General features: G+C 42.0%; 1 protein-coding gene across 2 annotated transcripts; it reads right to left on the bottom strand.

The window, feature by feature from the left end:
• Positions 1 to 565: 565 nt before the first annotated feature.
• LOC139534307 (uncharacterized) lies at positions 566 to 7,865 on the bottom strand. Of its 2 annotated transcripts, none has more exons than XM_071333355.1 (7): positions 7,568 to 7,865; positions 5,872 to 6,045; positions 5,486 to 5,671; positions 5,035 to 5,191; positions 3,391 to 3,445; positions 2,070 to 2,294; positions 566 to 1,814 (listed from the first exon to the last, which is right to left on the bottom strand). In XM_071333355.1, the coding sequence occupies exons 1-7, from the start codon at positions 7,632 to 7,634 to the stop codon at positions 1,545 to 1,547; spliced, it is 1,134 nt and encodes a 377-aa protein (XP_071189456.1). In that variant the 5' UTR covers positions 7,635 to 7,865; the 3' UTR covers positions 566 to 1,544. The 2 variants fall into 2 exon arrangements, with proteins under 2 accessions (XP_071189456.1, XP_071189455.1); XM_071333354.1 differs by having other exon boundaries at positions 566 to 1,850; positions 7,568 to 7,863.
• Between the last annotated feature and the right edge of the window lie 13,918 nt (positions 7,866 to 21,783).

The following is a 21,783-nucleotide window of genomic DNA, read 5'->3' as shown; positions in this document are numbered from 1 at the left end:
ATGTCAGAAACCTGTACTGCAATATAGGTCATTGTAACAAGCGCCACATATGCCATTGTAGCCTACTGCTATTCCCAATTTAGGCTAGCCTATTTGTTTTGACTTATTATCTAATGGTTTGTGGAAGAACTACTGTATCTAGTATCCATAATTCATATTCTTTACCTCATAGCACATTATTTTACGTGCATTAGTCTGTTAGAACTACATGAGTCTGCTGAGGGGAGAAAAACTCATAATAATGTCCGGAACAGTGCGAATGGAATGGTATCAAACAGCTGGAAACAATGTTTGATGTATTTGATACCATTCCACTGATTCCGCTCCAGCCATTACCACAAGTCTGTTCTCCCCAATTAAGGTACCACTAACCCCCTGTGGTTAGAACTATCCAAACTTTACCCAGTTAGGTCACTCCCATAGAATTCTATGGTCACTCCCACTAAGGCCAACTTTGAACCGTTGATGTATGCGTTGTGCTACATTTCCTGGGAACGAGGTTAGTGAATAAATGGTCTTGTGTCGTCCCCCAGTGGCCCCCCAAAAAAAGCAGGCATATTCTAGATTTTTTTTAATTTTTTTTATTTATTTCACCTTTATTTAACCAGGTAGGCTAGTTGAGAACAAGTTCTCATTTGCAACTGCGACCTGGCCAAGATAAAGCATAGCAGTGTGAACAGACAACACAGAGTTACACATGGAGTAATGTCAAGTGAAGTGAAGATGTCAAGTGAAGGACTCAAACACTTTTGCTAGTTCCGATTTTTAATTGAAACAAAAGTATAAACATTATAGACCTACATTATATACAGAAATTGCAATCACAAAACCAGATACACAAAATAAGAATCACTCGCTGTCTTGCTCCTTACAATAACAGATCGGTTGGCTATAACAGCTCTTTTTAGAATCTGAAGTTCATGCAACCCATTATTATATTTAAAAGCTAAATGTTCTATTCACATCGCACTAAATTTGACCATACAGGAAATGTTATAAAAAAGCTCTGCTTGAAAGACATTCCCCTGCTTCTTCTGTCTGTTAACAGTATACCAGTTACTGTATGCCACACTGTTGCGAGCTCAAATGTGAGAAACAGCTGAGCGAGTGCCGAGACGTCAAACCCCGTTTACCAGTGTGTGTGTGTGGTGTGCAGTATGTACAGTCAGTCGGTCGGTCGGTCGGTCGGTCGGTCTCTGTCTGTCTGTCTGTCTGTCTGTCTGTCTGTCTGTCTGTCTGTCTGTGTGTGTGAGAAACATCTGAGTGATGGCCGAGACGTCTAACCACATGTACATTGTTCACAGTAAACAAAAAAACATGCCGATTACCTGTGAGTTTAATTTTCACTCTAAATGGGGCAATAAGTATTAATCGTATTGAATGACAGCTAACCTTAGGAGGTCAGGGTTATTCACCCAATGTCAACAGTACATTATTCCTCCCAACCCACACGTACACACGCATGGTCCGCACACACACACAGACGCACAGACACACAAAACAACACAACACACCCTCCCTTCATGAACCTCCTCGCTGAAGGGTTAGTCTCTGGTTTCTTCAGTTTCCTCCTTCTCTGTTCCCATGTCTGGTTCCAGTTCCTCCCTCTGTGCAGGGAGGGTTGATGGGAAATTGGGTTCTAGTTCTAAATGACATTCTGATTCTTGAACCTCCATCTGTGTTCCAGGTTCCAGGGCTAATGGATGGATAGGTTCAGGCTCAGTCTGTGGTTCCATGGTTCCTTCAAGGGTTGGTTGAGGGTCTTGTTCTTGTTCTAGATTAGGTTCTAGTTCCGGTTCTTCTGGTTCCTCTCTCTGTGACGCACGATGATCCCCCAGAAGAAAATAGACCTGATGACGATGATGACTTTATCAAATACTCTACAGTAGGTGTGTGATTTCTGTGTTATTTGGCATGACGCACAGGCTTCAACAAACATTATTTTTGCTTTGTATTCACGTCGTATAATCTTTTTCAATTTCTTTGTTTTCAATTGACTGTTTTGTAAGGCAAGGTTTCCTTATGCATAGACATATTCATTTAAAAAAACTTCTGAAAGAAAGATATACCTTTTGTGGCCCTAGTTCTGACGCTTGTTGTGGCCCTTGCTGCTGTGGTCCCTGCTGTGTTGTGGGGCCCCAGGCCTTAGCCGTCCCCTGGTAGGCCTTCCACAGCCGTCCATACAGCAGGTCCTGCTTGATCTTAGTGTACAGCTTAGAGGGGTCAAAACCCTGGAGCTGGTGGTGAGGGGGTGAGGGAAGGGTGGGTTGATGGGGTGGCTCCTCTGTGACCCCCTGGATGGTATAGAGAGAGAGGGGGTAGGGCAAGAGAGACTAGGTGATATGCATGTTGTTTTGAAAATAATTGGTAACTAATGTTTCAGTTGTCCTTTTATTCTATTCTATCATGTGTAAACACTATTCTGAAGCGGGAGACTCATATTTCCCTCACTAACTTTAAGCATCAGTTATCAGAGCAGCTTACAGATCATTGCACCTGTACATAGCCCATCTGTAAATAGCCCATCTAACTACCTCATCTTCCCCATATTGTTATTTATTTCATTTATATATTTTTTTTTCTTCTCCTTTGCACCCAAGTATCTCTACTTGCACATTCATCTTCTGCACATCTATCACTCCAGTGTTTATTTGCTAAATTGTAATTATTTCGCCACTACGGCCTATTTATTGCCTTACCTCCCTAATCTTACTTAATTTGCACATACTGTATATAGACTTTTCTATTGTGTTATTGACTGCACGTTTGTTTATTCCATGTGTAACTCTGTGTTGTTGTTTGTGTCGCACTGTTTTGCTTTATCTTGGCCAGGTCGCAGTTGTAAATGAGAACTTGTTCTCAACTGGCTTGCCTGGTTAAATAAAGATGAAATGAAAATAAAATAAAAAATAAAAAGTGTGAGAAACTTATGAGCGATGGCCGAGACATCAAACCGCATTTACCAGTGTGTATTTGTATGTGTGTGTGAGAGAGAGAAACGGCGGAGCGATGACCTAGTCGTCTAACCACATGTACATCATTCACAGTGAACAACAGGAAACCATGGCGATAACCGTGGTGACGGTGCCCTGTGGGTTTTCATGGTAACGTAGGTTGCTATAGTTACAGAGGTCACTCTAGCCATAGAGAGAGGAAATGCTTTATCTCTATGACTCTAGAAAGGCTTGTGATTAGGGAGCCTACATTAGATGAAGTTAGGCCAATGTATTTTGGCAATGGTCCAAGGTAGCCTACTTTCAGTGACATCAATGACGTTTTCAGTGGGCTTTAGGTTAGAATTGCCTTGCAATACTTCATTTCTTTTCCATTGTGTCAAAAAGGTATGTAGGGGATGTTGAGCTGGAAGAATAGCTGACAGAATAACTTTACCTCCGAGTCTGTATGCTGATCTGTCAGATAAGTCTCCACCTCGAACACTCGCCTCCTGGAAAAATATATAACAGCAGATAGCTGAGAGCTGAGGACTTTTGGTGTTATAGTCAGTGCTACTGGAAACTTTACTGATAGAGAGAGAGAGGCCCGTCTTTCCATGTGATTGTGAGAGAAATAAAAGCGAAAAAGAAGACAGAGAGGAAGATAAAGCAAATAATATAGAAAGAGGGAGTGAGATAGACATTTTTTGCAAGGAAAAGAGAGAGAAGGAATGCGAGAGAGTTATAATGATAAAGAAACACAAAGAGGAGAGAGATACAGAGATGAATGATATTGATATACATATATATACAGTATATATATATATATATACAGTATATACACTGAGTGTACAAAACTAATATTGAGTTGCCCCCCCCCCCCCCCTTTTGGCCTCAGAACAACCTCAATTCGTTAAGGCTACAAGGTGTCGAAAGCGTTCCACAGGAATGCTGGCCCATGCTGACTCCAATGCTTCGCACAGTTGTGTCAAGTTGGCAGGATGTCCTTTGGGTGGTGGACCATTCTTGATACACACAGGAAACTGTTGAGTGTGAAACACCCAGCAGGGTTGCAGTTCTTGACGCACTCAAACCTGTGCGCCTGGCACTTACTACCATACCCCATTCAAAGGCACTTCAAGCAATAAGGGATCATAGCTTTCACCTGGATTCACCTGGTCACTCTGTGTCATGAAAATAGCATGTTTTTCACCTAATGTTTTGTATACTCAGTGTATATATTTATATACCAATCAAAAGTTTGGTCACACCTACTCATACAAGGGTTTTTCTGTATTTGTACTATTTGCTACATTGTAGAATAATAGTGAAGGCATCAAAACGATGAAATAGCACATATGCAATCATAAAGTAACCAAAAAAGTGTTAAGCAAATCAAAATATATTTATATTTTATATTCTTAAAAGTAGCCACCCTTTGCCTTGATGACAACTCTCTTGGCATTCTCTCAACCAGCTTCACGTGGAATACTTTTCCAAAAGCCTTGAAGGAGTTCCCACATCTGCTGAGCACTTTTTGGCTGCTTTTCCTTCACACTGCAGTCCAACTCATCCCAAACCATCTCAATTGGGTTGAGGTCGGATGATTGTGGAGGCCAGGTCATCTGATGCAGCGCTACATCACTCTCCTTCTTGGTCAAATAGCCCTTACACAGCCTAGAGGTGTGCAGAGGAAACTCTGGGTCTTCATTTTCCTGTGGAGGTCCTCATGACAGCCAGTTTCATCATAGCGCTTGATGATTTTTGCAACTGCACTTAATGAAACTTTCAAGTTCTTGAAATTTTCAGTATTGACTGACATTCATGTCTTAAAGTAATGATGGACTGTTGTTTCTCCTTGCTTATTTGAGCTGTTCCTGCCATAATATGGACTTGGTCTTTTACCAAATAGGGCTATCTTCTGTATACTACCCCTACCTTGTCACAACACAAATTATAGACTCAAACGCATTAAGGAAAGAAATTCCACAAATGACCTTTTAACAAGGCATGCCTGGAATGAGTAGGTGTTTCCAAACTTTTGAGAGAGAGAGAGAGAGAGAGAGAGAGAGAAGAATGGGTTTGGTTGACGAGTAGGTACCTGCGGCAGCAGTGTCTGCAGCAATACTTCAAGCAGTAGTAGAGAGAGATGGCGATACTGAGGAGACAGATGGTAGATCCCACTACTAGCAGAGCCCACTGCTCCACTTGTCTCTCCTCTAGTAAACCCTGTGGGCCTTCTGACTCCTGGGCCTCCTCTGTGAGTAGACCATAGATAGACACACATTTAAACATGCTCACATAAATTCACACAAAATTGTGCATACAAACACTACCTAACCCAAGTGGGTTGTAATGGCAAGGTTGAACTTGTGTTTTGGTGAATGTTGTGAAATAACATTATTTTAATGTTTTTTATGGATAGTTGTGATCAATAAAGAACAGGAACCAGAGAGGGGAGAGGAAGTGAAAGAGGGGAAATAACAGGATGTTTGGGATAGGAGAGAAACAGACAAACAAGATAAAGGTAGAGAGAGAGAGAGAGCGAGTACCTGTGCTTTCATTAATCCTGGTATTTGTACACTGCTCCAGCGCTCCAGAGGGAAAGGTCATGAATTTACAGCAGAACTGACTCTCCTCCAACACAGTGCTACCTCTCAGCCTGAGCGTGTAATTGCCGCTGGAGGCGTTACCCTGGATCTCCACAGTATCGTTGTACTTCGGGAACACGTAGGTACCTTAATGGCATATATTATATTATTAATATATATTAGATTATATATCTAAGTGTGTTATTCTTATGGCATTTTATGTTATGTAAATTCTGCCTTCCTTCAGTTCTTTTGTAAACTGGGACCAATAATCAATAGTCAAAGTTAAAGCAAGTAATATGTATTATTATGTATTATGTATTAATATGTATTATTATATTAAGTACCGAACACGGGATGGAAGATGCCCAGTTTCAATCTGGTGGTGGTGTGGTTCGAACTGCTGGTCATCTCCCAGTTGATCTGAGAAACAGTGTCTTTGTCCCCCATGAGACGACAGGTGATAGATAGGTGATCTCCATCCCATTTGTGAGATACAGAAATCCCACTGTCTGTCATGCCTGTGGGAAGTAACAAAGTAGACGTTTTTGCGGCAAAGTTGTGTAGGTGCTAGTAAAAACGACAGCCACTTCCAGTGAAATAATGCTGACACCATGTTTTTGTGGATCATACACTAAAGACACTAGAACACGTATTCAGACAGGGGTGTAAAGTACTTAGGTAAAAATACTTAAGTACTGCTTAAGTAGTTTTTTGGGGTATCTGTACTTTACTATTTATATTTTTGACAACTTTTACCTTTACTCCACTACTTTCCCGAAAATACACTGAGTTTACAAAACATTAAGAACACCTTCCTAATATTGAAAGCGTTCCACAGGGATGCTGGCCCATGTTAATTCCAATGCTTTCCATGGTTGTGTCAAGTTGGCTGGATGTCCTTTGGGTGGTGGACCGTTCTTGATACACAAGGGAAACTGTTGACCTGCAGTGTTGCAGTTGTTGACACAAACCGGTGTGCCTGGCACCTACTACAATATCCTGTTCAAAGGCACTTCAATCTTTTGTCTTGCCCATTCACCCTCTGAATGGCAGACATACACAATTCATGTCTCAATTGTCTCAAGGCTTAAAAATCCTTCTTTAACCTGTCTCTTCCCCTTCATCTACACTGATTGAAGTGGATTTAACAAGTGACATAAATAAGGGATCATAGCTTTCACCTGGATTTGCCTGGCCAGTCTACAGTATGTCATGTAAAGAGTATGTATCCATAATGTTTTGTACACTCAGTGTATGTACTTTTTACTCCCATACATTTTCCTTGGCACCCAAAAGTACTTGTTACATTTCAAATGCTCAGGCAGGACAGCAATATGGCCCAATTGACGCACCTATCAGTTTAACGTGTTGTTATCCATAATGCCTCTGATCTGGCGGACTCAATAAACACAAATGCTGCGTTTGTAAATTATGTCTGAGTGTTGGTGTGTCTGTAAATAAAATAAAACATTTAAAGAGAAGTGTGCCATCTGGTTAGCGTAATATAAGGAATTTGATGTATAACATTTACTTTTACTTTGTACTTTTACTAATTTATGACAATTGAGTACTTTCTCCACCTCTGTACTTAACTACATTTAAAACTAGATACTTTTAGACTTTTACTCAAGTAGTATTTTGTTGGGTGACTTTCATTTTTACTTGAGTCATTTTCTATTAAGGTATCTTTACTTCTACTCAAGTATGACAATTGAGTACTTTTTCCACCACTGCATTCAGACATGTAGGCACACACACGCACAAACGCACACACACAAAGGTCAAAACCTGTAACATACTTTTCTTTTTGTCGAAAACTTGCACTTTTTAAATCAGCTGGATGTGTATTACCCTACATTCAACTGTTAAAATAGGTTTTAGTATTGCATAACCATAACAATGCAATGTAATGAAACCTTGGGTTTTTGAAGACCACAACGGAAATATGTCAATTTTTTTTACATGCTCAATTGTTATATTAATTCAGTTTTTGCTAAACTAAAACTTGAATCTTATTCTAGATGAGTTAGTCTAACCAACCTGTCTGTATCAGCATGAGGACCAAAAGAGTGCAGACACAGCGTTTTCTCATATCTGACTCTGTCATCTGTCACAATGTTCAGCCTTCTCCTTTCCTCTTCACTTGCTGTCTTTTTGTTGTGTTTTCCAGTTCAGTTTCATCCGTTTATTTTTTTTTACCGCTGTCCTTTTTTCCAATCCACCATACTTTTTCTAATTTGCTCATTCCGTGTTTCTCTGAGTGTATCTCTGTCTTCACACCAATTTTTGGTCTCTGATTCACAACTCTCAACTTCCTCTTTCCGAACACTTCCGGCCTTAGCACCTTTCAAATGATTTCACTGTATGTATCTCTGTATCTCTCTCGCTCTCTCTCACTCACTCTCACTCACTCACTCGAAAGGAAGAGGAAGAGGAAGTGAACAGAGTCACGATACAGCTTCTGACATGTTCATGGTTTACTTCGGTTTTCCCATTCTGCTTTCATTTTAACTACACACACACGTGCACACTCACACACACACACACACACACACACACACACACACACACACACACACACTGACTCAATGAAGCCTGAAACACAGACATTATAGAACCATGAGGTTTGTGTGGCTGAAAAGACAGTACCCTAAAAAAAACAGAAACCAATAACATATCCTATCACTAATATTAGGATGCAGCTTTGGATCTCTTGATGTGGTTTGGACAGCAGTTATAAGGCCCAATCTGGGATCTTTCCTGCTGTTCATGGTCATTTCAGTTATGATACATGCAGTTCCAAGCATAAACAACATCATTTTGGGGGGGAACTCAGTCGGGGTCTCAACTTTCTATTGAGAGTAAGAATATTAGAATACACCAGGTGCAAGTTCGAAATTGGGATGTGCCTCAGCAGTTTTTCTCTTGTTATGTCAGTCACTGACAGTCACTCAATAAAACATGTCAGCTAATAATTTTTAGATTGTGACCTCGAAGAAATAGAGAACAAAACTCATTTTATCCTCTATTGCCCTTTCTACCGCGATATACGCCTGCTCTTATTCCCGAAAGCACACCAGATATACCCTGGCATTATGTGGCTTAGTGATGAGGAGACGTTTAAATGTTTTTTTGTCCATTGTGTATTTACGTTTGCGGAATATTTACATAAAGCATGGAATAAAAGAAAAAGGGCTTCCTATAATTAAATAGTAAAAATATGTATCTTCTTTCTGGTAAATGGTGTGTGTATATCGATTGTGTGTAGGCTTGTCTACCATATGAATCTTCTCTTTGTGTCAGACTGGGCTCAAGTGACTTCTGTCAAAAACATTTTTTTTTCAATTATTCTTTTCTTTTCTTGTGTCTGTATTTATTAAAAAAAAAAAAAAAATCTGTATTTATTTGTCTGTTTAAGTGACCCCAGTAACTACTAACAATTGGATACCACGAAATTGGGGAGAAAAAGGGGGGTAAAAAAATTAATAAATACAATTATAAACTTGGATTAACTAACACAACGTGCCATTGGAACAAAGGAGTGATGGTTGCTGATAATGGGCATCTGTACGCCTATGTAGATACTCCATAAAAAATCTGCCGTTTCCAGCTACAATAGTCATTTATGACATTACAACATTAACAATGTCTGTATTTCTGATCAATTTGATATTATTTTAATGAACACAATTTTTTATTTTCTTTCAAAAACAAGGACATTTCTTAGTGACCCCATGTATGTATGGGGTCATTTAGAAATTGTGTTAGTTGTGTTAGTTAATCCAAATGTATTATTATTATTTGAAAAATGACCCCCCTTTTTCTCCCAAATTTCGTGGTATCCAATTGTCTGCAACTCCCGTACGGGCTCGGGAGAGACGACGGTCGAGAGCCATGCGTCTGCCGAAACACAACCCAACCAAGCCGCACTGCTTCTTAACACAGCGCGCATCCAACCCGGAAGCCAGCCGCACCAATGTGTCGGAGGAAACACCGTACGCCTAGCGACCTGGTCAGCGTGCACTGGGCCCAGCCCGCCACAGGAGTCAGTCGCTAGTGCACGATGAGACAAGGATATCCCTACCGGCTATGTCTGGCCCGCGAATTCATTGTGTTTTTTCAATATGGTCCATGCCCTGATTTAGTTTGACACCCTTGTAGCTACCAATTTATTTAGCAAGCTAAAAACACAGAGCCTAACATTAGCTAGCTTCTGGGAGGATGTCATGTCATTGGAGGAGTGGAGGACGGACTTTTTACCCTCATCATTTTTCGGTGGCTACAGCTAGAGATAGCTAGCAAGAAATGGGAATCACTTTGCTAGCTAGCTAGTTCCCCTTCAGTTGTCAAAACGTGGGTTGGGAAAAGCATGCATTGGCAGGCAAGCTGCAGAAGGACACGCAGGCTACCATTCCCCATTGTTTATCAGTGCAATTTCAATATCCAACTAGCTGGAAAAGTATCAGAGGGTTTATCTAATGTTCCCTTGTTAGATTTTAGCTCATCTCACTCTTGCTAGCATTAGTTGTTGCCCTTGTTGTTGATGTGCATAGGATATTGACCTTTTCATGGTTGTTTGATCAATAGGACTCTGAAGTTCCCAAATGTAAGATGACTCCCGTGGTATTAACATATTTGCAGAAATCCATTCAGGTGGATTTTGGTGAATGCGTTCTAATGATCTAAAGTCGCGCTGTTGCTGCTGCCTGTAAACACACAGTCCGGTGCAGAGTGAATGGTGGCAGGCCAGTGTGGCAAATAGCTTATTTGCATATAGGCTTTGTGTAGCTCTCATTTTCTATGGCGCACCGGTCTGCGTAGACTCCGGTCCTGAACAAGACTGATGTTTTTATTAGGTTTTATTTACTGCAGTGTCTACTAGTTGACCAAAACACACAGCCACTTTCCCGCTCCATATTGCTATGCCTTACATTCTATGAATTTGTGAAAACTTGAAAATAACCATATCTAAGTGCTTGCTTGTCAGAAAATGTAATAATAATAAATTAATAAAGTAACATTCTTCCTGGGGATGTATATGAACAGATTTGAATAAGATTTCATATTCCACTTAATGTTAACACACCATGATGTCAACATGGTGTGTGTGCCTGTTTGTGTTCTCCCACCGGGCTCTTCTATTAAATACTAATCACATGGAAATGTCAAACACGATCATCACAGCTCTCACCACCAGAGAGCATACCGAGCTGCACCACCAGCAGCAGCAGCAGCATGCAGAATGTTTCCTCCATAGAGATAGATAGAGGACTCATCTTTGTATCTGTGCCGTTGTAACGTCTGTGACAGCATTGGCAGCGCCATTGAGACAATCTCCCTATTGAATTAGTCATGGACATGACTCCAACAGGGTCACCAGGAGGGATCAGCCAATGAAGTTGGAAGTCTCACCCAGTTGACTACATTAAAATGGTGGAAGCACTCAATTGCTCTGCCCATGCTCAAACAGCCTTTTGGCTACTAGAGGCCTCTATTACTCTTTATGGTTTCATCACACCAGACCTGAGACCAGATAGTATTTGTAATCTTTCAAATATGTTTAGCTTTTGCTCTATCCTGCCTGGAGTGACAGATGGGAGGGGTTTGTAGTTTTGGGATATTTTATTGGTTCCATTAAGCCAGGCAAGTTTAGTCAAACACAGATAAATTCATTTGAAATTATTTAGAATAGTATTTAAACCCTGCTTTTCGCCACAGCGGTGAAATTAGTTTAAACTCACATGGAGGAGTATTATTAGCTCTGCACAGCACACTGCAGATATATATGCTAGATATAGATGTAGCCTTCCTACAAACTGGAAGCCATGTAGGTCATGTAGGTCCTGGTCAAAAGTAGTGCAGTATATAGAGCATAGGGTGCCATTTGGGACGTAGCCCCAGTGGCTTTGGCCTTCATCTCCTAGATGACTCTTTGTTTTCCTATGTTCTGTAGATTGATCTGAGCATTGTGTGAGTGTGTGTGTGTGTGTGTGTGTGTGTGTGTGTGTGTGTGTGTGTGTGTGTGTGTGTGTGTGTGTGTGTGTGTGTGTGTGTGTGTGTGTGTGTGTGCTCATGAGCGTGCGTGTGTGTGCGTACGTGCGATTCATCAGTCCATTACAGACAGAGGGGAGCTTCTGTGTGTTGCTGCCCACCGTTGTCCTCCAGGATCACAGCAGCTAATCAGATCGCAGGGCCGGGAAGCAGTGGCCAATCAGATCGCAGGGCTGGCATGTCAAGGTTACGTAACAATGGGGTGGAATTTTTAGCTGAGTGCTGTGCTGTCTGCAGTCAGAAAGGTGCTGGAACCTGTTCTCGAGCGCCGTCAAAGTTCTATCTACAAGCTAAAAGGTTCTTCGGCTGTCCAAAGAGCACTTTAAAGAACCCTTTTTGGTTCCAGGCAGAACTATTTTGCGTTCCATGTAGAATCCTTTCCATTGAGGGTTCTACATGGAACCAAAAAGGGTTCTACCTGAAACTGAAAAGGGTTCTCCTATGGGGACAGCCAAAGAACCCTTTTGGAATCCTTTTTTCTAAGAGTGTAGGATTGCTGTCCTCGAATCAGTTTTGCCTCATAAATCATAGTGAATTAGAGGGGGGACCTGATCTTATATCAGACACTTAGTAAATACAGACTCAGGTTTCTGGGAAACTGTCTCTGCACAACTAGACAACCTACTGATAGATCTGTATCTGAAAATCCCTTAGGAATGCGTGCCCATAAATAGGTCACTAATACACAGCCAAACCCAATGCTTTTTCACTTTCTCTTTTGTATCCTCTTATTGTTGCTCTGAGTATTCCCAAACTCTATAAGAGATTTTGGAAACACGAAACACATAAAGAAGGATTATTAAAAGCAGAACTGTATGCACACTTACTAGTCATAATTTATCAATAAGCACTCACGCTAATCGTACACAACCTTCTCTCGTCGCCCTACCCCCATTAACCCTCTCACCCACACGCACTCCTCGTTGTGCCCCTAACCCCCTTTTATGCCTCTCTTCAGGCCACCCTCCAGTTCGTCCACACACACACACATGATATTTCTCTGTAAACAAATTAACAACAGACGACTTTCAGCGTGCTTATAGAAAAAGACACTCAGCATGTACCGCACTGACACAAATGACTGATGACTGGTTGAAAGAAAATGATAATAAGAAGATTGTGGGAGCTGTACTGTTAGATTTCAGTGTGGTCTTTGATATTGTTGACCATAATCTGTTGTTGAAAAAAACGTGTGTGTTATGGCTTTTTAACCTTTGCCATATTGTGGATTCAGAACTACACTACATGACCAAAAGTATGTGGACACCTGCTCATCGAACATCTCATTCCAAAATTATGGGCATTAATATAGAGTTGGTACACCTTTTGCTGCTATAACAACCTCCAATCTTCTGGGAAGGCCTTCCACTGTTGGAACATTGCTGCGGTGACTTGCTTTCATTCAGCCACAAGAGCATTAGTGAGGTCAGGCACTGATGTTGGGCGATTAGACCTAGCTTGCAGTCGGCGTTTCAATTCATCCCAAAGGTGTTCAATGGGGTTGTCAGGGCTCTGTGCAGGCCAGTCAAGTTCTTCCACACTGATCTCGGCAAACCATTTCTGTATGGACCTCGCTTTGTGCACAGGGGCATTGTCATGCTGAAACAGGAAAGTGCCTTCCCCAAACTGTTGCCACAAAGTTGTCATTGTATGCTGTAGCATTGAAATTTCCCTTCACTGGAACTAAGGGGCCTAGTCCGAACCACGAAAATCAGCCCCAGACCATTATTCCTCCTCCACCAAACTTTACAGTTGGCACTATGCATTGGGGCAGGTACCGTTCTCCTGGCATCCACCTAACCCAGATTCATCTGCCGGACTGCCAGATGGTGAAGCGTGATTCATCACACCAGAGAACGCGTTTCCACTGCTCCAGAGTCCAATGGCGGCGAGCTTTACACTACTCCTGCCGATGCTTGGCATTGCGCATGGTGATCTTAGGCTTGTGTGTGGCTGCTCAGCCATGGAAACCCATTTCATGAAGCTCCCGGTGAACAATTATTGTACTGACGTTGCTTCCAGAGGCAGTTTGGAACTCGGTAGTGAGTGCTGCAACTTAGGACAGACGATGTTCACGCACTATGCGCTTCAGTACTCGGATGTCCTGTTCTGTGAGCTTGTGTGACCTACCACTTCACGGCTGAGCCGTTGTTGCTCCTAGATGTTTACACGTCACAATAACATGACTTACAGTTGACCGGGGCAGCTCTAGCAAGGCAGAAATTTGATGAACTGACCTGGCACCTATGACGGTGCCATGTTGAAAGTCATTGAACTCTTCAGCAAGGCCATTCTACTGCCAATGTTTGTCTATGGAGATTGCATGGCTGTGTGCTTGATTTTATATACCTGTCAGCAATGAGTGCTGCAACTTAGGACAGACGATGTTCACGCTGAAATAGCCAAATCCACTCATTTGAAGGGGTGTGCAAATACACTAATAATACAAAAGTATCTATCTAATAGCTGGAAGCTTCTTTAATGTTAAACATGTAAAGTGTGGTGTATGCAGGGCAGCTCTCTTGGTCCTCTAATCTTTTCTGTTTTTACCAATGACTTGCCACTGGCATTAAATAAAGTCTGTGTGTCCATGTACAGTTGAAGTCGGAAGTTTACATACACTTAGGATGGTGTCATTAAAACTTGTTTTTAAACCACTCCACAAATGTCTTGTTAACAAACTATAGTTTTGGCATCTAGTTTGTGCATGACACAAGTACTTTTTCAAACAATTGTTTATAGGCAGATTATTTCACTTATAATTCACTGTATCACAATTCCAGTGGATCAGAAGTTTACATACACTAAGTTGACTGTGCCTTTAAACAGCTTGGAAAATTCCAGAAAATTATGTCATGGCTTTAGAAGCATCTGATAGGCTAATTTACATAATTTGAGTCAATTAGAGGTGTAACTGTGGATCTTTCTGTCAATCCTGAGTAGTCCCTGTTGCTGACAAACATCCCCACAGCATGATGCTGCCACCACCATGCTTCACCGTAGGGATGGTGCCAGGTTTCCTCCAGATGTAATGCTTGGAATTCAGGCCAAAGAGTTCAATCTTGGTTTCATCAGACCAGAGAATCTTGTTTCTCATGGTCTGAGAGTCCTTTACGTGCCTTTTGGCAAACTCCAATTTGGCTGTCATGTGCCTTTTACTGAGGAGTGGCTTCCATCTGGCCACTCTACAATAAAGGCCTGCTTGGTGGAGTGCTGCAGAGATGGTCGTCCTATCTCCACAGAGGAACTCTGGAGCTCAGTCAGAGTGACCATTAGGTTCTTGGTCAACTCCCTAACCAAGGCCCTTCTCCACCGATTGCTGTTTGGCCTGGCGACCAGCTCCAGCGAGAGTCTTGGTTGTTCCAAATGTCTTCCATTTAAGAATGATGGAGGCCACTGTGTCCTTTGGGACCTTCAATGCTGCAGAAATGTTTTGGTACTCTTCCCCCAGATCTGTGCCTCAACACAATCCTGTCTCAGAGCTTTACGGACATTTCCGTCGACCTCATAGCTTGGTTTTTGCTCTGACATGCACTGTCAACTGTGGGACCTTATATAGTGTCGTGTCTCCGACTGATTAAATTATGTGACAAGCTATTTAATCAAACCGATTACCTAACGTTTGATTGATTACGTGATTTAATTAAACCATGCACCAATTAACTTGTTAATAACCTGGGGCACCACAGAAGAGTGTTCATGGAGCTGCTGTCTTCCGAATAAACTCTTAAAGATCTGAAGATCTGTTATATCAATAGCAGTCAATTATTAATTGTCACCTTATTCAGTCTCATCTGAAAGTCGTAAAAGTCTTGGTTATCTTCACGAACCCTGGCTAACAAGTTGAATCAGCAATACAACATTTTCTAAAAATGTTATTTACTGAATACCTAATTAATCACACAGAATTACATATACACAGGATGGATAGTACATCGATTACTAATCATGTCATAAAAGAAAAAGTCCCTAGAGGACGAAACCGATATGACGGCTGGTTACACAAAGAAAGGGTGTTGGGTTTGAATGGTAGAGTGGGAAGACTGAGGTACAAAGGAGATTGGGCCTCTATCGGACCTTGAAAAGCTATGCTAATGTAAATACAGAATCTTATGCATTATAATAACCGCCCATTCGGAAAAGGAAAATGCAAGATATATATTTACCCTGAGCTGCGCTTCGATAGATGGGTCGAAGATGGAAGACTGGTTTGCCCAGCAGAGATCGGCCTTGTACTTTGTAGAATCTGTCTGGTCGTAGTGTTGTATGGCGGATATGTTGTAGTACCCTGTCTTCTCAGGAGATTGTCTGTCCTTTCCTAGGCAACGTACGTTTACAGTTGCTGCTTATAACTCGACGTCTAGGATATATTACTTCTTTAGTGAATAAGAGTTCAAAGTTCATACCAAGTTGCCATACTCAGCTCATGCTGTATTCTGGCTAGTCTAGTCGAAATTCACCATTCCAGCGTGGTGATTGTCACCTCCATGTTGAAATTAGCCCTTTTAAACGCATGGACACCAGTCCTCACGTCATCGGGAACTAAGGTTTGACTCCTGTCAACAGGCTTTTGTAGTGGGGGAGAGAAGGGCGGGTTTCATAGTTCTCAACCAATGTCTGTTCACTTGGGCGTGGTCACTGAGTGAGCATAGTTTACTCTATGAAAACAATTCTCTCATATAGAAGTTCAAATTACATTTAATCTTTTCACAAATAGTTTCATATTTAAACATTTAAATTGCACAACAATTCCATGTGAATCTGATAACTAGAATGTGTAGACTTTCCAATATACAATTTATGTTGTCCTATCATCAGATATAATGTCCTAGACACCAACTGATCTGACATCATATTCTTTAAGTACCAACTGGTTGGATTATAGAAATATTGTTATTTTCCCCAACCATTTTATGTTACCATACTCTCTCTATGTTAACAAAGGGCTTTCCAAGAGTCCATTCTGTAGAGTGGAGAGAAAAGGGGGAAAGGTATTTATGGGGGTCATAAACCACCCCCAACAGGACAACGTCATGACAATAGACAGGTGTGTGCCTTTCCAAATCATGTCCAATTAATTGAATTTACCACAGGTCAAGTGGTCAAGTCCAATCAAGTTGTAGAAACATCTCAAGGATGATCAATGGAAACAGGATGCACCTGAGCTCAATTTCGAGTCTCATAGCAAAGGTTCTGAATACTTATGTAAATAAGGTATTTCTGCTTTTTAAAAACCTGTTTTTGCTTTGTCATTATGGAGTATTGTGTGTAGATCGATGAGGGGAAAAAACAATGTAATCCATTTTAGAATAAGGCTGTAACGTAACAAAATGTGGGAAAAGGGAAGCGGTCTGAATACTTTCTGAATGCACTTTTTATATTCTGGACTCTGACATTGCTCGTTCTAATATTTCTATATTTCTTAATTCCTTTCTTTTTCTTTTTTGGATTTTCCTGTATTGTTTTGTATTGTTGGGTATTAATGGACTGTTGGAGCCAGGAACATAAGCATTTTGCTTAACATCTTAAAATGATTTAGAATTGTATTTTATTTGTTCAATAATATGCATGCCAGTCTCTCTTGGCTAAGAGTTGGGGAAAGACTGACTGCATCACTTCTTGTTGTTTGCATAGTCAACATAAACACAGCACTGACACACACTTACCCCAACAGACATGCCACCAGGGGTCTTTTCACAGTCCCCAGGTCCAAAACAAATTCAAGGAAACGTTCAGTATTATACAGAGCCATGATTGCATGGAACTCCTTTCTATCTCATATAGCGCAAGTGAACAGCAAACCTGGTTTCAAAAATAAACGCCTCTCCCCCACGTGACCTACTTTTTGTGTGTCTGTACTGACATGGATCTGTATCTGATAGATGCAAACACACACTACATGTTCATGTTTTTACATGTATGTCAATTTTAAACTCTTTTTTCTGTAATGTCTTTTTTGTTATGTGTCGGACCCCAGTAAGACTAGCTGACGCCATTGGCGTCGGCCAATGGGGATCCTAATAAAATCAAATCAATCACATACACACATAAGCACGCACGCAAGACAAGGATAAAGCCCTAAATCTTATTCTCATTATTACATAATGATTTCCCTTCTAAACACTTTGATCTGTTCTAGGTGACTGCCCTTAGAGTACATATATTCATCTCGCTTCTATTATTGTTACTTAGTGTTGATGATCACCCAAAATGTTCCAGGTTCTATTTAATCCTCCCTCTCCATCTGTCTGGTTCCCCCTCTCCACTACCTCTCATTCTCTCTCCATCCCTCTCTCCACTACCTCTCATTCTCTCTCCATCCCTCTCTCCCACTTCCTCTTCTCTCTGTCCACATCCCTTCCTCCTTCCTTCCGTCCCTCTCGTATCTCCATCTCTGTCCCTGCCCTCTATTCCCCTCCCCCCTCCCCCCTCCCCCATCTGTCCATCCTGGTTCTATCCTCCGGTCGGGGAGGGAATATTATGCTTGAAGAGACTTCAGTTTCAGCGTCATGACACACGCACACACACACACACATTCAGCTTCATGACTGTGGGGACAGTCCTCTGCAGTGCTGTACAAACACACATGGTTCTCACATTGAAGTAGTGAAGCAGTGATACACTCACACATATACATACACACACACACACAGGCACTTAGTAATGCATGCATACACGCACATAGTCATGCAGGCACACATGCCCACACACACACACACTACACTGTGACCTCAGTTGGCACAGCATGACCCTGTGTATTATAAACTATCTTGTTGCAGGAACTTATATATGTGTTTATTTAGCTTTGTTGTTATCGCTAAGATTACAAAGGACAATTAATTCTCTATGGCTGTGTGTGTGGGTGTGGCTAGGCTACTCCCCCCCAACACCCACATGCTTGCATAGCACTGCAATGGTGACAGACACAGATTGGGATATATATATTGTATACCTGCAGGTCTTATGAAGTAATTAGCCACTAATATCTAATACTTACTCAAATTGATTCCCAACCCTAGATCATAGATATTCTATATAGATATGCCACCCCTTAGTTAAGACTATGTAGGTTGATGGTGTAATCCCGTGTCCCTCCCTATATGTTCTATCTGTTTCGCCTACAGTCTGCTCATAATGATTAAAGAGATATATGTGTGTGTGTGTGTGTGTGTATCAGGGGGGATGAGGAGAGGGGAGGCTCGATGCGCTGCAGGGCCGTTTGTTACATCAGCCTGTAGTCCTACAGTATCCCCCATCCCCTCCTCCTTCTCCCCCTCTCCTCTTTTCCTCCCCTCCCCTCTCCTCCTTTTCCGCTCCTCTTCTCTGATGCTGAGCCATGAGCTTGGCATGGACGCCCAGGGGCTCAGAGAGACACTGCCAGCTGGGATAACTGTGCCAGCGTGCCTCGTGCACACACATACACCACACACTACATGCACGCGCACACACACAACTCCCCGCCCACATTTGCCCCAACTCTGTCCAATCAGAATTCCAACCCTCCCCCACAGTGCAATTGAGGGGGGGGGGGGGGGGGGGGGTAGAGGGGGAGGGAGGGGGGGAGGAGAGGAAAATTCCACTGGGTTATTGTCTGGTCCACTGGCATTATATACACACACACACACAGTGGCATTCAACCTTGGGGTGTCAGTGCCATGGAGGGATTTATTGTGCGTTCGATGTCATCCGGGGTTTGCAGCAGCTAGGGGGCTGTAAATTCATGTGACACATTACTCACTCAGTGTGTATGGCTGTGTGTGTGTGTGTGTATGTCTTTGCATACACATCATGTGCTACTGTCTGTGCAGAGCAGGGCTTCAATATGGCCATGGATGGAAAAATACAACGTGTATGATACATGAATTAGATATAAATGAAATGTAATATTGCTGGTAGACCATTTCAATGAGTTATTGACTCTGGTTATGAGGTATTCATACTATATCCTAAATTGATCTGCAAAATCGAAATCGTAATGATAAGAGTGTGTGTGTGTGTGTGTGCATAAACACTATATCCTACTACTATTCATAAACCCTATATGCGCTACAGTATAGTGCATGGAAAGTAGTCAATCATATGAGACAATATCCTAATAATGGATATACACAGCAGCATAGAACAACCCTCATCCCATTGCAGCGCATTCATGGTCATACTTGTGTCTGTCTGTATTGTGTCCACCCACAGTGCATGTGACTACTGTATACCTACAGTACATAAATGAACGTTATTTGTAGCCTATAGGATATCTGATACACAAAATGCAGCTCAAAGTGAAAACTGTTGTTGTTAACTGTACGTGTGTGTGTGTGTGTGTGTGTGTGTGTGTGTGTGTGTGTGTGTGTGTGTGTGTGTGTGTGTGTGTGTGTGTGTGTGTTTAACTATACTTGTAAGTCCCCACAAGAAAAGTAAATAAACAAACATTTGACCAACTGGGGTCAAATGCTATTTCTGCGGAGTTTAGGGTTAAGGTTAGAATTAGTGTTAGAATTAGGTTTAGGGTAAGGAGCTAGGGTTAGGGTTAGGTTTTGAGGTTAAGGTTAGGATTAGGGGTTAGGGAAAATAGGATTTTGAATGGGACTGAATTGTGTGTCCCCAGAAGGTTAGTTATACAAGACTCTGTGTGTGTGTGTGTGTGTGTGTGTGCGTGTGTGTGTGTTAACAGTACATGTTACTGGACCTGCCACCTTGTAAAGTGATGAGATCGTCACCTAAGATATTCATTGAGTGTAACTCAGTAAGAGTAACTCTGTAACCGTCTGTGTGGTGTTGCTATGGCCAGGGGTTAGAACACTGTACAGTAGGTAGACCGTGGTGTTGTGTATCTTGAAGAAAGACATGTCTATGCTAAATCAATAAAAACAATGAAAAACCAAAACGAATAAAAGAGCAAGGTAGCTTGAAGACTCAAAAGGAATATTTTTTAAAGCATTCTAAAATAAAGCTCCACTAAATCAATTGGAAAAGATTACAACTCTTCCCTGTCTTAACCACCCCTGGTCAACCCCATTCCCCCTCTTTAGGGCCCCAAATGTCCCAGAATGTCCTTGATTCTCTTCCCAGTCTGAGTGCATCTCTGAGTCTATCTATCTGTGTGTGTGTGTGTGTGTTTGTTTGTGCCTATCAGTGTCTCCTGTGTGGTCCGGCCCAATTAAAACCTCAAAAAGAACACTGAATGGCCGTTGCTAATTGCGGGCAGAAAACAACACACTCAAACCAACAAATATACCCCCCCCCTTCCATACACATACCAAATGGATCCATTTGTCCATCTGTCTGTCCCCAGTGTGAGTGTTAGCCGCACCATGGTCGAGGTGGTTGGGTTTAGGTTCAGGGTTGTGGGAGGGTGCTGTCTGTCTGTCTTTCCCAGTGAGGGGGCCACCATGTGGGGTCATGGAGCAGGTGGGGTCAGCTGGCACTGGTGGATCATCCCCGTCTAACCCCACCTGTCAAACACTGACACCATTTGTTGCTACCAGAAATAAACACTAGTGGTGTTTATCCCCAACCGTAATAAAAGCCTTAGGCCTCTCTCTTTCTGTTTCCTGTTCTCTGTTCCTATTTGTTGCCCAAAATAAACCACAGGGCTAGATTCAACCCGGATCGAGGAAAATCTGCGTTCCAGCGCGATTGAAATGAGGTCATTTCCGATTGAGCCAACATACGGCACACGCAGCGTTTCAAGTAAATGCAGTCTCGCGCCATAGCGCGGCTCTTCCGAGATCCGAATTGAATCTAGCCCTAAACACTAATCTGGTGGCTAGCCCTAAACTCTACTGTCTGATGTTGTTTCTTAAAAGCAATTTTGGCCCCCTCTCTTTCTGTTTCTAGCTTTTTCCCCCTAATTTCTCTGTCGGTATTCCTCCCTTTCTTTCACCCGTTCTCCATCTCCCTCTCCAGGGAGTGTGACCTGGCTATTGCAGGTTGTCATTTACAGCCATTTGTTGCCCCCCCTAAATGAACCCACAACCATGTCAGAGCAGATGAGAGACCATAGACACCATTGGAATCTTTTATACATTTCTATTACCATTTGCAGTTAAAGTTGTTAAAGTGCTCCCGTTTTTTAAAAACGGGTGCTGTGTTGTTTACAAGTGTTATACAGCAGATACCTTTTGATGGGTTGGTGTGTTTTAAATACAAACAGACAGAGAGGAATGGATATGGGGAGGGAGAGCGAGAAAGAAAGCCATGAGTCATGT

This window comes from Salvelinus alpinus, chromosome 11, assembly GCF_045679555.1.
Source record: "Salvelinus alpinus chromosome 11, SLU_Salpinus.1, whole genome shotgun sequence".
In the NCBI taxonomy this organism is placed as follows: domain Eukaryota; kingdom Metazoa; phylum Chordata; class Actinopteri; order Salmoniformes; family Salmonidae; genus Salvelinus; species Salvelinus alpinus.
This window is presented reverse-complemented; position numbering and strand designations above follow the sequence as displayed.

Bases quoted from the DNA above. Each gene is read 5' to 3' on its own strand.
- LOC139534307 (XM_071333354.1), bottom strand. From the start codon at position 7,634: ATGACAGAGTCAGATATGAGAAAACGCTGTGTCTGCACTCTTTTGGTC. The intron at 6,046-7,567 runs GTTGGTTAGACT...TACTTCCCACAG, and splicing joins CCTCATGCTGATACAGACAG to GCATGACAGACAGTGGGATT. The intron at 3,446-5,034 runs GTACCTACTCGT...ATATTTTTCCAG, and splicing joins TGCAGACACTGCTGCCGCAG to GAGGCGAGTGTTCGAGGTGG.